The following is a 19,905-nucleotide window of genomic DNA, read 5'->3' on the forward strand; positions in this document are numbered from 1 at the left end:
AAAAAAAAAAAAACCTGAAAATAGAAATACCATTGGAACCAGCAATTCCATTACTAGGAATGTAATCTAAAGAGGTGAGAAACAGGACACGAACAGACATATGCACACCCATGTTCATTGCAGCACAATTCATTGTAGCAAAGAGATGGAAACAATCTAAATGCCCATCAACAGATGAATGGTTAACCAAACTATGGTACATCCACACAATGGAATACTATGCTATATTAAAGAAAAATAAGAATACACGAATCATCTCACAATGTGGATGAATTTGGAGGACATTATGCTGAGTGAAATAAGTCAGATACAGAAGGACAAATATTGAATGAGCCCATTACTGTAAAAAGTCAAGGAAGGTTTAGTTAGGGAAAGAAATTCACTTTATTGGTTACTGGAGATAGAAGGGAAAATTTCGGACTAGTTGGGGGTCACATGTTGATTTGAGTGGGGGGGATGGTATGGAAAGAGTCTGTGACAAGCATGATGACATGGGGGAAAGGAAGGACACTGAAAAGCTCACATAAGATACAGACAACAGAGACAAATACTAGCACATGCACAATACTTCATTACCACTAACACCAAGCACCAGGCTACAAATAAATGCATAGACAGGTGAGAAGATCAGGTGGAGGTAGCTAAAAAAAAAAAAAAAATTCACAAAATAATCTTATCCATCCATCTATCCATCCATCTATCCACCTACCCACCCAACTATCTATCTATCTGAAAAAGTATGCCCAGGAAAATTATTCCTATCCTATCTCTATGAAGGAATAGGAGTAAAATTTGACTTCAGTTATGTATTTAATATTTTATTATTTTTTTTATTGACAGAGACCTTAAGTAAGTAGAGCAAAATGCTCACATATCTGAAAATATGGTAGATGGTGGTAGATACATGAGTGGTAGAAATATGGTGGTAGATACATGAGTGTCTGCCATAGTTTCTATAAATGTTCTCTGTGTTAAAACATTTTCAATATTTAAAGTTCTTAAAGGCCACAAGGAATACTATCTACATCTTGTTTGGAGCTCTGGTGATGTAGTGCCTAAGGCATTTGGCTAAGGTTCAGAAAATATTCCCATTTTTCTCTATTATCTAATTTTTTCTAATAAGTATGTAATACTTTTTAATTATATGGGAAAAGAAGAAAAATTAGAAGATAATGATGATGGCTGGTAATAATGAGAGAACACTTGACTTTTGATGATAGGTAATAAAGAACATAGGAGATGGAGCAGTCTAAGTGTGATGTCCTGACTTAACACAACCTTTGATTCTTAGGCCTCCAAGACCACAGAGGAAGGAGCCCACATTTACTGGTTATCTGTCCACATTCTTGCCAGGTGTCCCAGGAGGCACTTTGCAAATTTTATTTCAAGAACATATAGCTTCCATTTTCTTTCCAAGCCCAAACCCTCTAGTAGCAAGAAGGTTTTCTTCTCTGACAAGTTATCCAAAAATAAAGTTCACCAACTTTAGTTTCAGTGACTCTCAGTGCAATAAGAGCTAGTAACAGACCATTCTGCTGTTAGTTTAGATCGTTGACTTCTTTTTAAACTATGCCTCTCCTTTTTCTTCCTCCTTTAAACTCTCAGGGGATTTTCTAGGACCTAAACATATTGCTTGTGAATCAATAGAGGCAGAGTTGGAGCCTAAAATTCATCTGTGTGAGATTTTGCTTAAACTCATTTAGAGAGACATCTGTGGAAACTGCCTGAGGAAGCAAAAAATAACCACATGCTTCTTTTCACAATCCAACTCTCCTCCCTATAAATTACAAGTTGAATGTACAGAAGGAGAAATACCTTGGCTCTTCTATGTTACCCTTGAAATGTTGTTATGAGACCTTTTAACACAAAAGTGGAGGGAAGGAAGCTACTATGGATTTAGCCTTAGTCACTGATTTTATGGTGTAGGCAATAACCCATGAAAGGCCTGGACTTTGATGATGGCTATGATGTTTTAAATCATCATGCCAAGCAAGGAGGCACCAATAGATCCAGGCTCCTCTCCACACTGCTGTGGAGATGGGGTAGATCTAACTCACACATAGAAAAGCCTACTGGTCCAAGCTGGTCCCTATATAGACCATACCAAACCAAGCCAAATCTATTGCTGTCGACGTGATTCTGACTCAAGGCTACCTTACATGTTACAGCATAGAACTGCTCCGTAGGGCTTCCCTAGCTGTGATCTTTATGGAAGCAGATCATGAGGTCTTTCTTCCACAGCTCCACTGGGTGAGTTTGAATGGCCTGTTTTTCAGTTAGGGATTTGAGTACAACCTGTCTGTGCCACACAGGAACCTAATCCTTATAAAGAGTATAGAAATACCTTCTAGGGTCCACACGACTAGAGATGAGAAAGATAGGATGAACAAACACCCAACAAAAAACTTGTATTATAATGAACAATAGTGAGTTTTGCTTTGGACAAACTAGGGATTTTATCAGTGGTATTTTTTAATATAAATTTTATTAAAGTATAACATGCTTATCAGAAAGTTATCAGTAGCAATTTTTATTTTTAAGATAAGTTGTATTGACATATGCTATACTTTCTGAAAAATGAACAAGTATTAAATAAATAGCTAGATGAGTTTTCATGGAGGGAATACACCCATGACACCAGGAACAGTATATTACTAGAACTCCAGAAATGGTTTTCCTAATTCCTTCCATTCATGACCCTGCCTCCAAGCAAGGTTAACCAATGCCTTGACTTCTCACGTAAAGTTTGGAATTTTTGAACTTTATATAAATGGAATCATACAATATGTAGCTTTTTTATGTGTTTCTTCTGCTCAGTGTTGTTTGTGAAGTTCATCCTGTTTTTGAACACAGTGTTTCATTCTTGTGTTGTATCTGATTGTATGCATACCATAGACTTCATCCATTTTTAAATAAATGGGAATATGGAGTGTTTCCAATTCTGGTTTATTATGGAAATTGTTTCTTTCAGTGAGCACTTGTATAGGCATTTTCTTTGGGATCATACCTAGGAGTGGAATAGCTACGTGTTTTAATTGTAGTTACAATAATAGTAGACCTTAGTAGTTTCATTACTCTGTTGCTACAACATAAGAATTAAATGCAATAGTAAACCACAATATTCTAGCAGTTGATGATATATATATTGTATATGTATGTATATATATATGTATGTATGTATGTGTATATATATATATATATATATATATATATACATACATACATACATATATATATAACTCTGATGGCATAGTGCCTAAGGCATTGGACTGCTAACAAGAAGGCTAGTGTTTCAAACCCACCAGCCACTCCTTAGAAGGAAAACTGGGCAATCTACTTCTGTAGAGATACTGCTTCAGAAATCCAAGGAAGGGTTGCTATGAGTCAAAATGGACTTGAAGGCAGTGAGTTTGGTTTTGCTTAGATATATGTGTTATTGTTGTTATGTGCCATCGAGTCAGACCCGACTCACAGTGACCCCTCCTTGGGTTTCCGAGGCAGTATCACTACGGGAGTAGATTGCCCCATCTTCCTTCTGAGGAGTGGGTGGCTGGTGGGTTTGAACTGCCAGCCTTCTGGTTAGCAGTCAAGTGCCTTAGGCGCTACGCTACCAGAGCTCCTTAGAGAGAGAGAGAGAGAGAGAGAGAGAGAATGTGTTTTTAGTAGTAATAAATCAAACCAAACCAAACCAAACTCACTGCCGTCAAGTCGTATTCGACTCATAGCAACCCTTCCTTGGGTTTCTGAGGTGGTATCACTACGGAAGTAGATTGCCCAACCTTCCTTCCAAGGAGTGGCTGGTGGGCTTGAACTGCCAACCTTCTGGTTATCATTCAAATGTCTTAGGCAGTACACCACCAGAGCTCCCTTAGTAGTAATAGTGAATATTAACTTATCTGAGTATTGTACTATTATACATATTAACATTATATATTGTGGTATGTTTTTATAGTATTATGCTAAAATAAGGAGACTTGGTGGCATAAGAGTTAAGTGCTCAGCTGCTAACTGAAAGGTTGGCAGTTCAAACCCATCCAGCAGATCCAGGGAAGAAAGACCTGGTGATCTGCTACCATAAAGATTACAGCCTCAAAAACTCAAAAACTGGGCCAGTTCTACTCTGTTACATGAGGTCAGTATGAGTCAAAATCGACTCAACGACACTTAACAGTAATGTTATAATGATATATCCTTTAATGTAATTATATATCAGGAAGAGTAATATATATGTATAGTTCCAGTGGTGTTATTAGAATTACCAATTATTACTTAGCTTATGTATCATTTCACATTTTATAAAGCACCATGGTGTATATTTTCTCATAAGGATATAAAAAAATTCAGATTTTAGGAAACATGGTTAATTTCTTTTACTTTTCAAATGAAGGTATCAGCAAAAATGCCTGTGTGTATATACACACACACACACACACACACACTAATTTATTTTGCAAAATGTAAGCACTAAATCTGTTGTTGTTGTTGTATGCCATGAAGTCAATTCCAATTCATAGTAACTCTTCAGGACAGAGCAGAACTGCCCAGTATGCATAAATATTTACATATACTCAAATACATATGCTCAAATATTTACAGGAGCAGATCACCAGGTCTTTTCTCCTGCAGAGAGACTGAGGGTTCAAACTGCAGATCTTTTGGTTATCAGCTAAGTGCTTAACCATTGTGCCACACATATGTCACTAGTAAAACCATTCCAATTAGTAAAAATTTCGTGAAGTGATACTATAGTAGTTTAAGAGTTATCTGGAAAGCAGGAATCTGATAAAGGAGAAGGTTCTTTTAAGACATAACAGCAGCAAAGACCCAAGACTGGAATCCAGGTGCTCCAGACTGACTTAAAGCTTTTTCACAGACTATTTCATTCACCTATTCTGAGCAAAGAAGTTTCAAACTTAGTTGCTTCTCCCTGCCATTTATGCTGATTTCTTTTTGTTCTTTTAGAGGAGACAGTAAATGTTTGATAACTATCTTAAAAATCTAAATATACAATCTCTAACCAGGATGTAGTTTCTGCTGCTTCCTGAAAGATATGCCATTCAGCAAAAGTATGGCTCTGAGAGAAGGAGTAGGGTGTGGGCAGATGAGATGATCTCCTAAACATTTGGGGAAACCCTTGATATTTGTAATATGAAAATTATGGCATCTGAATGTCAGCTTCTATGAGTGTAGTTCCCCAGTTTTGCAACTATATTTTTTTTCTACTCTATTTTACCTGGAAGAAGTTCTGGTGGTATAATGCATAAGGCATTTGACTGCTAACCAGAAAGTTGGTAGTACAAATCCACTGGCCATTCCATGTAAGGAAGATGGGACAATCTACTTCTGTAAAGATTTACTGCTTTGGAAACCCAATAGAAGTTGCTGTGAGTCAGAATTGACTCGATGGCAGTGAGTTTGGTTTGAGGGATTTTTTTATTTTTTTTATTTTTTTTTTACCTGGAGACTCCTCTTACAACCTCTATGAATTTGTGCCAGCCAACTAACCACTCTGTCTTAGTTGTCCAGTATAAAACCAAATGAAATACTCTTAAAAGCCATTTGGAGTAATGTGTGGTATATTGGAAGAAAAGTCAATTGGGAAGTGGTATCATTTCAATCTAAGATTACTTTTGGGCCTTAGGTACTCTGAAGAAGGGTTTTCTGAGGAAGCAGGACACCTGATCTATAATGGTGAGTATAGTCCCTATTCTTTCTCCAAGACTTCTACCTGGATAGTGATATGGTTGTGTGTGTGTGTGTGTGCACATGAATGCACATACAAGTATAACAATGCCTAAGTGCCTTTAAACTGTCTACAAAACACCCATTAGGGGTACAAGGAAGCCCAGGAGGTACAGAAGAAAACATAAGTGCCTGCTCAGAGCCTACAGAATCACTAATACTTAAAGGTCATCTGTTAGTTGTTGTTCAGCTAATAACCATTTCTATATGAAATTGTCGTTGTTGTTGCTATGTGCCATCGAGTCGGACCTGACTCATAGCAACCCCTCCTTGGGTTTCCGAGGCAGTATCACTACGAAAGTAGATTGCCCAACCTTCCTTCCAAGGAGTGGCTGAGGGGTTTGAACCGCCAGGCTTCTGGTTACCAGTCAAGTGTCTTAAGGCACTAAGCTACCAGAGCTCCTATATGAAGAACTTCATAAGATGTGTGCATTTATATGTGGTGGTTTGTGGTTGCAAGTGCATACCCATGTGCTTACTCTTTTGACAAGGGATTGTGTTCATGACTATGCAATATTTAGGGCAGGTTAGTTATAGGTGAATGTATTATATCCTTCCCGAATCTATACATGAATGTGATTTCTGAGGTAATATTTATAGTCAAGGAGCCCTGGTGGCACAATTGTTAAGCATTCAGCTGCTACCTATAGATTGGCAGCCACTGGTGGCTCTGTGGAGAAAAGAACTGGCAATCTGATTACAGCCTAAAAAACCCAATGGGGTAGTTTACTTTGTCCTACAGGGTCACTATGAGTTGGACTGAATCAACAGTACACAACAAACAATATATTTATAGTCAGCAGTTTTCAAACATGTGGAAATCTGGTGTGATTATGTGGTTATACAATGCTAAGGACATGTGTAAATGTTCACATACACAGCTGTGTGTATGTGAGTACGTATATGAGTATATATACCCTAGCCTGCTTTTCTATGACCTTTGCCCAATTACTTGATAGGGTGCCCCAGCCATGGGACCAGCTTTGAAGATGACTTGACCCTTGGAGCAGAGGGTAAGAAACACCACTCTCTGAGGTTGTGATCAGGGAAGAGCATATAATTTGGATGAATTAAAGATGGAAGGGAAGAACTTCAGAAAGAAATAGCTCATTCCTGAGGCTGTATATATAGGGGAAGAGAAACCTCATTACGATATAATATAAAACACAGAAAAGGTCCTGTGCCCAGAAACATTCTCACCAGCCTATCATGACACCTGCTGGTCCATGGTTGGAGCTCTCTTTTGCCCCTTAAAAGGGAACTTAAAATCATCATTAGATTTGCTGCCCATACATATTTGAAACTATTTCTGTGTAGGGCACCCCAAGCACATAAAGCACTGGATGTAAGAGATGACACTTACAGAAGAATAAAGGCTTGAGTAAAGAAAGGATTCACAGAAACCTGTCCATGTCTTTTGGAACTTGTAGAGACTCGAATGGTGGAACAAGAAGGAGCACTAGTTTGGTGGGTTTCATACTCTTTCCCATTCAACACTGAGGGACTCTTACCCAGAACACCAGCCATGGATCAGAAGTATAGAGGCTCAGAACCAACTATTCTTTACTATACTCAACTCTTTCCATGGCCGTGCTTGGTGATCTTAAGATACCTCAAAAAGAGTAAATTTTATGGAGTCCAGCTAGCCTTTAGTAGTGACAAAAGCCATTTTTCCTTCTAACTTGCTCATTACCTTTCTGTTCCTTGTCCAGCCACACTGTTGGCCACCAATGGCAAACCCTTCTCCAGGTAAGTGTTAGGTTCAATCAGTGCCGATGACTTCTCCTTCAGGAACCAATGAAATGGGGTAGGTATCAGGGCAAAAGGCATAAATATTCTAAGTAGGGAGCTAGATTTTCCAACCAGAACTGAGGGCAGCAACTGAGATTCCTTAGCAGAGAGGGTGAAGGTATTTATCAGGGGTGAATATGCCCAGCAGAGGATTTTCTGAGGCCAAGGTGCTGACCAGCTACAAAATTTGAGTGACATCAGCTCTGATCCCTGCAGGAATTTCCTGGAGACAGCCCGGCCCTGCCAGCTACTGGATCTTGGCTGCAGTTTGGCCTCCAGCAGCATGACTAGTGGAACCAATAAGACTAGTTCAAGGTAGGTAATAAGATTAGCAGGGTGAGGAGGGTGAGGAAGGTGAACTGCAGAGGAGAACCTGGAACCATTGACTACTTTTTCTGGGATACCTTATTGGAACCTTTTATGCACTCACACATATGAGAAGTATGACCATATTTGCTTCAAAAATAGTGGGGATGCAAAGAAATCCACTGCTCACCTTGAGACCTGGCTCTGAAACTAACTAGTCATATGGCTGTGCTTAGTGATTCATCCTCACTGAGGCTTAGCCCATGATCAACTAAATCATATCTCTAGAGTGGGAGTCAGGTATCCATATTTTTTAAAGCCTACTCTTTCTACACTGGGGTGATTCTAATGTGCAGCCATTGTTGAAAAACACTGATCTAGTCCAATATCCCCCACAATTCACAAATACGGTAAAGTAGACCATGAAGACAAAGTCAGCACTTTGGTGGCAAGCGCAAAAGTAGAGCCAGGAATTCTAACTATCCAGCTATTAATTAAACAGAATGGTCCCTACTTGGATCAAAAAGCCCAGCATCTTTTCTGAGGAGAGAAACGGTGATTATTCAAAGGCTCAGATAAGCCACAGCTCCTCCTGCCCCCATTATTTGTGATGCATGGTTATTGAGTCCTAGCATCTTGCAGCTTGGTGTTCAGATTAGGATGTAGAGACAGGTTATTTTCATAGCAAGAGCGAAAGCTTGATCCTCTGCAAGACAGGATTCTGTCCTGGAAAGTGTGCTACAAAGGGACCTACCTCTTCTCAAACTCAGGATTTAAACATACTTATATCAATTAATTATTACCTCAAGGTGAAAATGAGTTTTATGTTGCTTATGAGCTCATTGACTAGTTGTTCCACACACCCACTGGGGCAAGTCCATTGACAAGTTGCACAGCACTTAGCAAAAGTCAGATATACCATAGGGTGTGCAAGGGAGAACTGACTGGTTAATAAATAACAAACCAACCAACAACTCACAGCCGTGGAGTTGGACCTGACTCATAGCGACCCCTCCTTGGGTTTCCGAGGCAGTATCACTACGGAAGTAGATTGCTCAACCTTCCTTTCGAGGAGTGGCTGGTGAGTTTGAACCACCAGCCTTCTGGTTAGCAGTCAAGTGCCTTATCCACCTAATACCTAAGGCATTTGACTACTAGCCAGAAGGCTGGCGGTTCAAACCCACCAGCCACTCCTCAGAAGGAAGGTTGGGCAATCTACTTCCATAGTAATACCACTCAGAAACCCAAGGAGGGGCAGTATGAGTCAGGTCCGACTCCACGGCACACAACAACAACAACATGCTGGCTTCTGGCCTAGACTCACAGCTTTAACTTCCTAATAAATAACAGCAACCATAAAATTTCTTTGCAATTACACTACTTTTTATTTTTTAAACCCCCTCTCTTTCATCTGTAATAAACTGTTTAGAGTAATATGCTAGAATCTCATTCTGTTTCTATAACAAAGGATGAATGTAATCCTCATATTTTAGAGAGAGAATTTAGGTTCCTGAGAAGGTAGGAGCTCTGGTAGCATAGTGCCTAAGGCACTTGACTGCTAACCAGAAGGCTAGCGGTTCAAACCCACCAGCCACTCCTCGGAAGGAAGGTTGGAAGGTTGGGCAATCTACTTCCGTAGTGATATTGCCTCGGAAACCCAAGGAGGGGTCACTATGAGTCAGGTCTGACTCGATGGCACATAACAACAACAAGAAGGCAAAGCTTTTCTCAAAGAATAGAGAAATGACCAGAAAGGAATCTGTCTCCTTACATTTTTATTACGTATTCTCGATTACTCTGTGTCTCATAGTTGTCCCCTATTTATCAAACTCCCGTTTTCAGTATCTCAGAGATTCTGGACAAGGTACAAGAAGATGCAGAAGATGTCCTCTTCAGTCTGGGCTTTGGCCAAGAGGACCACAAAGATACTTCTCGGATCCCTGCTCGATTTTTCACAACCCCCTCGAAGGCCAAGGGCATTGATTTCCAACTCTTCCTGAAGTCCCAAGTGAGGAGGATTGAGATGGAGGATCCCTGCCTAATGCTGGCTAGTGAGTCTTATCCTGCCTCCACTTTTCCCCTAGTCTCCAGGCGTTTCCCAGAACCACTTGGTTTTGAGCCAGTGGTGACTCTATGTGTGTCAGAGTCAAACTGTGCTCCCAACGGCTGATTTCAATGGCAGATTTTTTTAGAAGTAGATCACCATGCCTTCCTTCCAAGGCATCTCAGTTTGGACTTGAACTTCCAAACTTTCAGTTAGCAACTGAGTGTGTTAACCATTTTCACTGCCCAGGGACTCAAGCAGATGTTTCCAAATCTTATTTTCTTTTGTTTGCTACACTCAACTCTTTGTCTCTTGGGTCTATTTCCTTGTATTTTGTCTTTAGTGAAGATGGATAACTTTGGGTTCTGCTACCTTCTAGAACTAATCTTCAAAAGGCCTCCAATCATTACTGCTTCCCTTAGGCCTTCTCTCCTTTACCTCAATCAAAAATAAGTACAAGTTCTTTAAATGTTATTCCTGTTTGTTTGTTTTTAATTTCTCAGTTTGAATGATAGAATTCTCCTCATTGATAGTCACTACAGTAAAATCACTCCCACTTAGAGTAGTGATTCTCAAGGTTAAATATGTTAAGTCATGCAAGGAGTTTATAAAGAATTTATATTCATAGGCTTTACTTTCAAAGAAAAAGGGACTCAGAAATATTTATTTTAAACAAGCACTCAGATGATTCTTATGTATAATCCTTAGATTGCACTAGGGAAACAATTATTTAAGTTTTCCTAATTCCATACTGGTAGCGTAATGCCCAAGGCATTTGACTGCTAACCAGAAGGCTGGCAGTTCAACCCACCGGCCACTCCTCGGAAGGAAGGTTGGGCAATGTACTTCCACAGTGATACTGCCTCGGAAACCCAAGGAGGGGTTGCTATGACTCAGAGCCAACTAGACAATAGTGGGTTGTTTTGTTTTTGGTTTAATTCCATACTGAGGAAAGATATGGGAGGAACATTACATTCTATGGAAAAGAATATTCTATTTGATTCTATGTATTAGAGTACATTTTAAATTATATTCTTCTCTACCCCAACATGATGGTATTTCTGACAATGTTGTTTCAGATTCTTAGCATTAGATTTACATTAAAGATGGTAAAATCAGACTCCTGAGCTCACTATACTGAATCAAGTACTGGGTTGGGGTGTTTTTACATGCATTTTAGACAATTTTTAGGTACACTAAAATTTGATGATAATTATTGAACTTATTTTATGTGCCTGGTGCATAATTAGCTGCTAGATTCTGGAGGAACAACAGGTAGACCAGAGAAACATGGTTCTTGCCTGTAGGAAGCTTACAACTTAAGGACCTGTGGTTTATTACAAGGACCCCCGGTGGCATAGTGGTTTAAGTGGTTGGCTGCTAACTGAAAGATCGGTGGTTGGAACCTACAAGCAGGTCCATGGAAGAATGCTTCTGTAAAGATTTACAGCCTTGGAAACTCTATGGGGTAGTTCTACTCTGTCCTATAGGTCACTATGAGTTGGTATCAACTTGATGGCAATGGGTTTGGGTTTTTTTGGCTATGGTTTATTACAATGTTTTTTAAGCATATGTGTACATATGAATCACAAAGGGATATTATTAGAATGATTGAGATGCTGTCTGTGATTCTGCACTTATAACAAGTTCCCGGGTGATACCAGTGCTACTGGACTATGGATTACACTTTGAGAAGCAGTAGTCTCATAGAATTGATATTACTTATTGTCTTACCAGTTGCCATCAACTTGATTCCACCTCATGAAAATTCCATGTACGTCAGAGTAGAAATGTGCTTCACAGGGTTTTCAGTCAGTAGCCAATTTTTTGGAAGCAAATCACCAGGACTTTCTTCTGAGGTACCTCTGGGTGAACTTGAACTACCAATCTTCTTGTTAGCAGCCAAGCATATTAACCATTTATACTACCCAGGGACTCTAGAATTGATATAATCCATCTAAATTTCTCTACCCTAGTCCATTGCCCAGTAACTGCTATCTGTAAGATGTGCTGCCTTCATGAAGCCTTTTATAACTGTAAACCCTTGTCACTGTCCAGGAAAATGATATTGGTTTTGCCCTTTATATATTTTTCATGTAAAACGAACATTGTTTAGGATATACTGACAGCAGAAAGGATATGCTAAATCAAGAAGTACAAAGAAAAAATTCTTATCACATATAGAATTAAATTTGGAACCAGAAGAAAATACCTACTTGGGATTCAGATCCAGAAGTCAATAATGGGGACCCTGGGTGTCAGATATCTAGACCAGAGACATTAGTGAGGAAATTTATAGCTTCTTTATGAATTCTGAGCTTAGAAGGGCCTTTAAAGGGAGAAATTTAAGAGATAATTTGTTCATAGTTCCCAGACTGACCACTTTCAATCCTTGTATCCAGGCAGGTTTAAGCAGGTGCAGACACTGGCCGTCACTGCCGATGCCTTCTTCTGTCTCTACTCTTATGTATCCAAGACACCTGTCCAAAAGTTCACACCATCCAATATGTTCTGGAATTGCAACCCAACTGATGTGCCACTTATTAGGATTATGTCCCCAGACCCTGAACCCCACTCACCCAGAGAGCGTCTCCGAAAAGCCATCTCCAAGATGTGCTTGTACACATGTCCCCGAGATCAGCTATCACCACCTCATAATTCCCCCAAAAGGAACAGTTTGGACCAAGTGGTGTGGGAAGTGATGGACAGAGTGAAAGGAGAGAAGCTAGTACTCCAGCAAGACTCTGAGTTTGGGCAAGGCCCACAGGAAGAGCCTATTCCCTCTATCAGGGATACAAAGCTGCACACAGTGATCACAGGATCACAAAGTCTGGATTCTAACCTGGAGGCATCCTGTTACATACCTTCTCTACCCAGAGACTATCTACAGTGGAGCAAAGACTCTGCACAGATAAGGAGAGAATTATGGGGTCTACAGACCAGCAATGAAGAAGCCTATTCAGCCAAGGATGAGAGTTTCTGGAAAAGAAAGAGCAGAGCAAGAAAGAGTTTGTTTCAAAAGGATCATGTGGCCAGAGATGTCAGGAAGAGCAAATCATTGGACCTGTCCATCATTCAGCAGAGGTGGAGGCAGAGCTCAGAAGCACCAGATCTTCACCAGTCTTCAAACCAGCAACTGAAGGACTCTTTTGATCTGGAGGAGGTGAGTGGATGGGAGATGAAGAATAACCTGGGAGAGAAAGGACCTGGATTCCTTCCTAGAAGATGAAAGGTTAGGACCCTGGGGCAAAGGGGATCTAGGCTCCATGTCTTTACCAAACATGCTCCTTCTTCGATTAAATTCAGAAATCTTTGGGAGTGGATTAATCTATAGAGAGTAAAAGACAGAGACACGAACTTGATTCTTAAGATGGCCCAAACTTCCAAAACTACTTTTCTAATTAGTCTTCCAATCTTATTTTCGTTGAATGTTCAAATCAAGCATGCCTGCCCCTGTCATTTGTGGGTTCCATGCAAAAGTACACATAGAGGTCAGTTTCACACAAAACTAACATTATTAAATAAAATGTGTTCTCTTCAACTGTGGCACATATGTTCACATAAAGACCTGGAAGTCCTGGTTCAAATCTAGAATTCTCAGATTCTTACAACCTCTGTGCTAAAATATGCAATGTAGGCAGAGCTACTTCCCAGCCCTGGTGTGCCCCCTTCCTACACCCAGATCTGTCCTGCACTATCAGGGGCCTTGCACACACATGTGTGGAAACAAAACCTGCATATCCAAATGTCACAGCTCCCTTACCCCATCAACAGCCACTCTTTGGCTCTCACTAAGGCCTAACAGTGTGTGCAGAGATGTCCGTAAGAGAAGAGACACCAGGTAAAACCAGTGCAAAAAAAAAAAAAAATTAAGAACTCACTGTCATGAGTCAACTCTGATTCATAGTGACCCGCTTTGGGTTTCCAAGGTGGTAAGTCTTTATGGAAGCAGATTGCCCAATCTTCCTTCTGCAGAGTGGCTGGTGGGTTTGAACCATTAACCTTCTGGTTATCAGTCAAGTGTTTTAGGCACTATGCCACCAGCAGGCTTGAGGTCATCTGGGCAGCATACTTTGGTATTCTGTGTAACCAGAACGTGTTCTAGCAGGGGGAATATAGGATCCAGGTGGGCACATGCCCTAGCTCCATCAACTCTTCACCCTTTGGACCCTCTAAACTCAGGACTTCTCTTGTCTGGGTTCATGGATGGTAGGGACTACCATAAAGCATTAAGTCTCTTGTAAAAACTCTCAATTTCTTGCCACAGAGAGAAATTGTGATATTTGCAATATAATTTGCATGTGTTCACTTCTCAGTGAACATAGGGCTTCACCTCAGCTCCTGCCTTCCTTACTACTTAGATCTCTGCCATAGCAGAAAAGGCCAAGTCTTTCGATTACCCTCATCCTTCTTTCCTGCCATTCCTGTATCTGTCCTTGCTTCTCTCATAATGCCTCTGATTTGGTCCACTGGTATCTTGGTTACAGGTGCAAAACAACAATGAAGAGGAGAGCCACTGGCCCAGCAGACCCAGATATCCCCACCTCTACCAAATTGCTACCGGAAAAGACTCAAGAAGTAAGTGGGATTTTTTCTAGAGTAACTAGTAAACCAGATGCCTTCAAGTCAATCCCAACTCATGGAAACTCCACACGTGTTAGAGTAGAACTGTACTCCATAGGATTTTCAATGGTTGATTTTGGGGAAGTAGAGTGTCAGGCCTTTCTCCAAGGTGCCTCTGGGTGGACTCTGTGCCATCCGAAGACTCCCTCTCTAGGGTGGTTGTCCTCCAAACTGGCTGCACAATTAATCACCTGATGAGACTTTTTTAAATACCCATGATGAAGGATCACATAACCAGAGATTCTGATTTCATTGTCTTAGCTGAAAACCAGTAGTTGGTATTTTTTTTCAAAGCTCTCCAAATGACTGGACAAAGATTTCTCTAAATCAGTTTTTCTTCGAAATGTGTCAGAATCGCCTGAAGGGCTTGTTAAAATGAAGATAGTTGTACCCCAACCATTAAGCAGGTCTGGTCAGGGCCTGATAATTTACATTTTTGTAGGTTCCCAGATGATGCTAATGCTGCTGATCTGAGAATGACAGCCTGAGAACTGTCGCTCTAGGGGAAATTCTGCAGAACCTTGATATTCAAAGTGTAGCATTAGCATTGCCTGGATTTTCTTAGAAAAGTACAACTTTAGTCCTTACCCCAAACTTACTGAGTCAGAATATTACCAAGATCCTTAGGTGATTCATATGCACATTGACGTTTGAGAAGCATTGTTGTAAAAGTCTTATAGCATTTGAGAGTTCGTAAGAATGGCAATCTATATCTTGTTGTTGTTTTTAATGTGCCATTGAGTCAGACCTGACTTATAGAGACCCCTCCTTGAGTTTCCGAGGTGGTATCACTACGGAAGTAGATTGCCCAACCTTCTTCTGAGGACTGGCTGATGGGTTTGAACCTCCAACCTTTTGGTTAGCAGTCAAGTGCCTTAGGCACTACACTACCAGAGCTCCTAATCTATATCCTAGCATTTGCTTTTAACTTGGTTCTAGTCAGCCCATAGCACAGGACTAAAGGCAGACTCTTCAATGTATCTCATGCTACATTTATTTAGGCCCTGAGTACATTCCTGTACCTTGACACTGAGGTATATATCTATGCCTTCTCTCCTCAAAACAGGACAACAAATCTCAAATAGACAGTCATCTCAGCTAAAATTTCTTTCTTCCAGATGGGAGTTTTGAGCACTAAATATGAGTTTCAAATATTACTTCTTCCAGAGGTATCCCTCATATCTTGGAACAGTTGAGTCAGAAATTTATTCTTTAAGCAGAAATTAGTCTCCTGTGGTGAGACTTTGTCTTGCTTACTTTGAACACATCATAAGGAAAGACCAAAAGTGTCATGAATTGTGTTATGTCCCAGAAAACATGTGTCAACTTGGTTAGGCCACAATTCCCAGTATTGTGTAGTTGTCTTCCATTTTGTGATCTGCTATAATTATCCTCTATTTTGTTATGTGTCATAACCTCTACATGTTAATGAGGCAGGATTAGTGTAGGGTGTGTCTTGGGTCACAACCTTATAATGACATGTGACCCAAGTCACACTCTTATTTGTCACAGCATTAATTAAGTCAGAACTTTAATCAACCCACACACTTGCTTGAGTCACACCTTTTATTTTACAAAATATAAAAGGAGAGAGAAGCAAGCAAGCAATGAGAGGGACCTCACCGCTACCAAGGAAGAAGAGCCAGGAGTGAAGCACAATCTTTCGACCTGGGGTCCCTGCACTGAGAACCTCCTAGACCCAGAGGAAGACTGATGCCAAGACACATGGAGATCTTTAGGAACCAGGAAGCAAAAACTGAATAGACAAGAACCTACCTCCAGAAATAGAAAGTGTTCTCCTCGAGCCAGTATTATCCTAAAGCCAGCACTCTGAATTTAGACTTCTAGCCTCCTAAACTGCTTTGCTAAGGCCATCCATCTGCTTATGATATTTCTGTTACAACCCTAGACAACTAAGACAAACACCTAGAAAAAGACATCATGTTTGGTACAGTAGAGGGTCAGCAAAAATTAAGAAAATTCTCCATGAGATGGATTGACATGGTGACTGCTCAAATATACCAAAAATTATGAGGATGGTGCAATGTTTCATTCTCTTCTATATACAGTCACTTTGAGTTAGAGCCAACTCAACAGCAATTAACCATAACAACAGATTTTTACCACTTATTCCCTAGGGTCACAGAGAAGATGTCATCAGGGATAATGTTTTCTGCCAAATAGTAGGGATTGAAATCTTTCTTGAATTAATTAATTAGGTCTTGCTTAGAGAGCTTTCTGTTTTGAATACTTTGGTTATTTACCATACTTTGTACCCCAATAGCTTTCTGGGTTAATATCCCAAAATTTCAGTATTACTTATTGTGGTAGTTCAGTTTGTATGTCAACTTGGCTGGGGCTTGTTGAGTGGCTGGGCAGCTGGATATAGTATTCCCCATGATGGGCCCGGTAATCAACTCCATGGTGGAATCTACTATGAGCAGCTGAGTAGCTGCCTCAGGGATACGGACTGTTTCCTGTATATAAGCAAAAGCCTTGGGGAATGGTCTCTAGCTTATGGTACACTTGGGCCCTTCATGTAGCCGTGTTGTTGTTTAGCATCCTGCCATGCTATGCCAACATTGGGACTTACAATGGACTTAAAATAATGGCCTGCCGTGTGGTTTGGTAACATCAGGACTGTGCCTTTTTACTTGTCAATTTTGGGCTTCTCAGCCTCAGCAGCCAGCAACTGTCTGAGTGAAGAAATGCCTCTAGCTCCAGTGCGCTGGGAGCAGGAGGCCAAGCTGGACCCCAAGATTGAAGGGCTTTCATTCAGTCCCTAGAGCCTGGCATTTTGAAGTTGGACTTAAAGCCTCCAAACTGTAAGAGAATAAACTCCTGCTAAGGCCATCCCATTTGTGATATATTTCTGGCAGAGTGGCACTAGGTAACCAGAGCACTTGTCTAGACCCAAAAAGATCTTATTTTCCCTAAGAATTGTTTTTGTAATGCTCTGTGCTTTTAGGGTCCTAATTACTGTTCTATGTCTCTTACCCATTACTCTCATGTTCAGGTACATAGATTTTATTTATACAGTTCCAAACCAAAAAACCAAACTCATTGCCATCAAGTCAATTCTGACTCATAGTGACATACCCTCCCATTGGGTTTCCAAAGTGGTAAATCTTTACAGAAGTTAATCGCCCCATCTGCCTTCCATGGGGCAGCTGGTGGGTTTGAACCACTGAACTTCTGATTAATAACCATATGCCTTAACCACTGCACCACCAGAGCTACTTACATAAGCAAGCTCAAAATGTAGCACTTAGAAAAACAATAATTGATTATTCTCATGGTTCTGTGGGTTGAGATGGGGGTTCTTTTGTTGGCTTCGTCTGTGCCCAATTACACAGCTACATTTGGACAGTGGTTGGGCTGAACTGGAAGGTGAAAAATATGATCAGCCACATGTCTGGGACCTTGATGATGGCTCTTTTCATTAGATGTGTCATCATTCACTAGTCTAACCTATCTTTCTTACATGAAAGTTCGGCAAAAGCTGAAGCTGCAAAGTCTTGCTTTAGGGATCCATTGGCAATTGCACAATATCACTTCTGCCACAAATCATTGATCAAAGCAACACAGGCCAATCTAGAGTCAAAGAGAAGGATCTAGATTCAAAGAGAAGGAAAACACACTTCACCTCTTAATGAGAATGACAAAGCCACATTATCAAAAGGCTGGTGTAACGGAAGAGTTACTGTGGCCATCAGTCTATCAAAAACAGTGATTGTGATGCACCATAAGGGTTGAAAATAATTGGTTTCATTAAAGTCAAATATTAAAGACTCAGTGAAGGTGAGCTCTCATTATAAAACTAATTTCTAACTCAGGTTAGCACACAAACTTAACTACTAACCAATCCACTGCTGTAGAGTCATATCTGACTCATAGTGACCCCTCCTTGGGTTTCCGAGGCAGTATCACTGCAGAAGTAGATTGCCCAACTTTCCTTCCAAGAAATTTCAGTAGAAAGTATGGAGTATATGTGCCACAGCTGGGTTTCTTGACAAGACTTGAATTTACTCTAAAATACAAAGATTTGCTCAAGTACTATTTGTCCAGTAGATGTCAGGCTTACACTAGAAAATGCCAAGATGTCAAGTGTGTTAGCCTACATGCAGAATCTACATGATACACTGTTCTGGGTAACCCATGCAATAATGCCCAGGAGACCAGTTGTCAGAAACCTGACCCAACTTGGCTAAGTGTCAATATCCAGAAATATTAGAATCAAATTGCCAGGACAAAAGTATTAGGAGGAGTTACACATTTCAAGTAAGTAGATTCTATTTTCTGCCAGGATGATGAGATTTCATTACAGTAGGGAGATACTGTGGTTAGAAATGCTGCATTTCATTAATTCTAAGACACACGTATTTTCACATTCCAACGCCTCTGAAATCAGGGTATGTCTTACTATTGGCGGTGTGAACCAATTTAATGATCTTGTTTTGTCTTTGTAACGGAATAAAAACATAATTATTAATCTTACAAAAATGGCCTATCAGCATCAATAACATTCAGTAACTTTAGAAAGTAAATTTATTTAGTTTATCACATAAATGAGGAAATGCATTCTTTCTATGATTACCCAGAAGAATGAGATGTGCTTTATTCTTTGGCTGAGGCAGGGAGTCAGTCACATGGTTCCCAAATTCTTCTAATGTTCTACACAGTTGTTTGAACATTCCTCTACAAGGCTAAGAACAAACTCTCTCTCAATCTACTTTTCTATCATTCTTTAAGGAATCAAAAGAAAGGGGGACAGCTATGAAAACAACTCAGTACTGCCAAGATTAAAGGCTGTGTGGTGAATATGGAAGAGGGAGGTTCACTCACCACAATCAAAGGCAGAACTAAGTGACTAAGTGAAGAAGTTTCTCTACTCAGTTCTACTGAGAAGCAAGCCTACCTCTGCTTCCTCCAGAGTTTGTAATATCTTCTAGAGATTAATGATTTCCTGGAATAGCATTGAACCAAGTCACAGGTGTTCATGTACTACTCGTTACCAAGGCTGAAGGAGTGTGAATATGGGTAGAAGTGGTAGCAGCACTGAGAAGGCCTGTGCATTGTTGCAGAGTCTATGACTTGCACAAAAGCTGAGGAGGTGAATAGGAGTTGGACTCCAGCCCTATGTAGCTTGATATCCAAAACTCATGGGCCTTCATCTTCCAAGAGAGAGCTTTTTTTTTTTTTTTTTAATTATCTGCTAAGGGAATGCCTTTCTATAATTAGCACAAAGACACCTTTTTTGTTAAAAGAGGACATGGCCCCAAGCCATCAGCATTTTTCACTCCCACTCTCTTGTTCAGACTCTGCCAGGGAAGAGATCTTAATCTTCCTCCAACTTTTTTGGGGGCGGGGAATGACTCCTCATGTTACTCATATTTCCC

At 40.3% G+C, this 19,905-nt stretch overlaps 1 protein-coding gene across 1 annotated transcript in view; it reads left to right on the forward strand.

Annotated features, from left to right (window-relative positions):
- TESPA1 (thymocyte expressed, positive selection associated 1) overlaps window positions 1-19,905 on the forward strand; it is a 34,594-nt gene that overhangs the window by 12,053 nt on the left and 2,636 nt on the right. Inside the window, exons 3-9 of the mRNA XM_007949604.1 lie at window positions 5,642-5,691; window positions 6,702-6,755; window positions 7,455-7,491; window positions 7,750-7,848; window positions 9,682-9,890; window positions 12,286-13,046; window positions 14,371-14,461. Of these exons, the coding sequence (XP_007947795.1) occupies window positions 5,642-5,691; window positions 6,702-6,755; window positions 7,455-7,491; window positions 7,750-7,848; window positions 9,682-9,890; window positions 12,286-13,046; window positions 14,371-14,461 (1,301 nt within the window). The remainder of the gene's footprint in view (window positions 1-5,641; window positions 5,692-6,701; window positions 6,756-7,454; window positions 7,492-7,749; window positions 7,849-9,681; window positions 9,891-12,285; window positions 13,047-14,370; window positions 14,462-19,905) is intronic.

The sequence above is a fragment of the Orycteropus afer genome, unplaced genomic scaffold (genome assembly GCF_000298275.1).
Source record: "Orycteropus afer afer isolate SDZICR_OR568_19922 unplaced genomic scaffold, OryAfe1.0 scaffold00247, whole genome shotgun sequence".
Lineage (NCBI taxonomy): Eukaryota > Metazoa > Chordata > Mammalia > Tubulidentata > Orycteropodidae > Orycteropus > Orycteropus afer.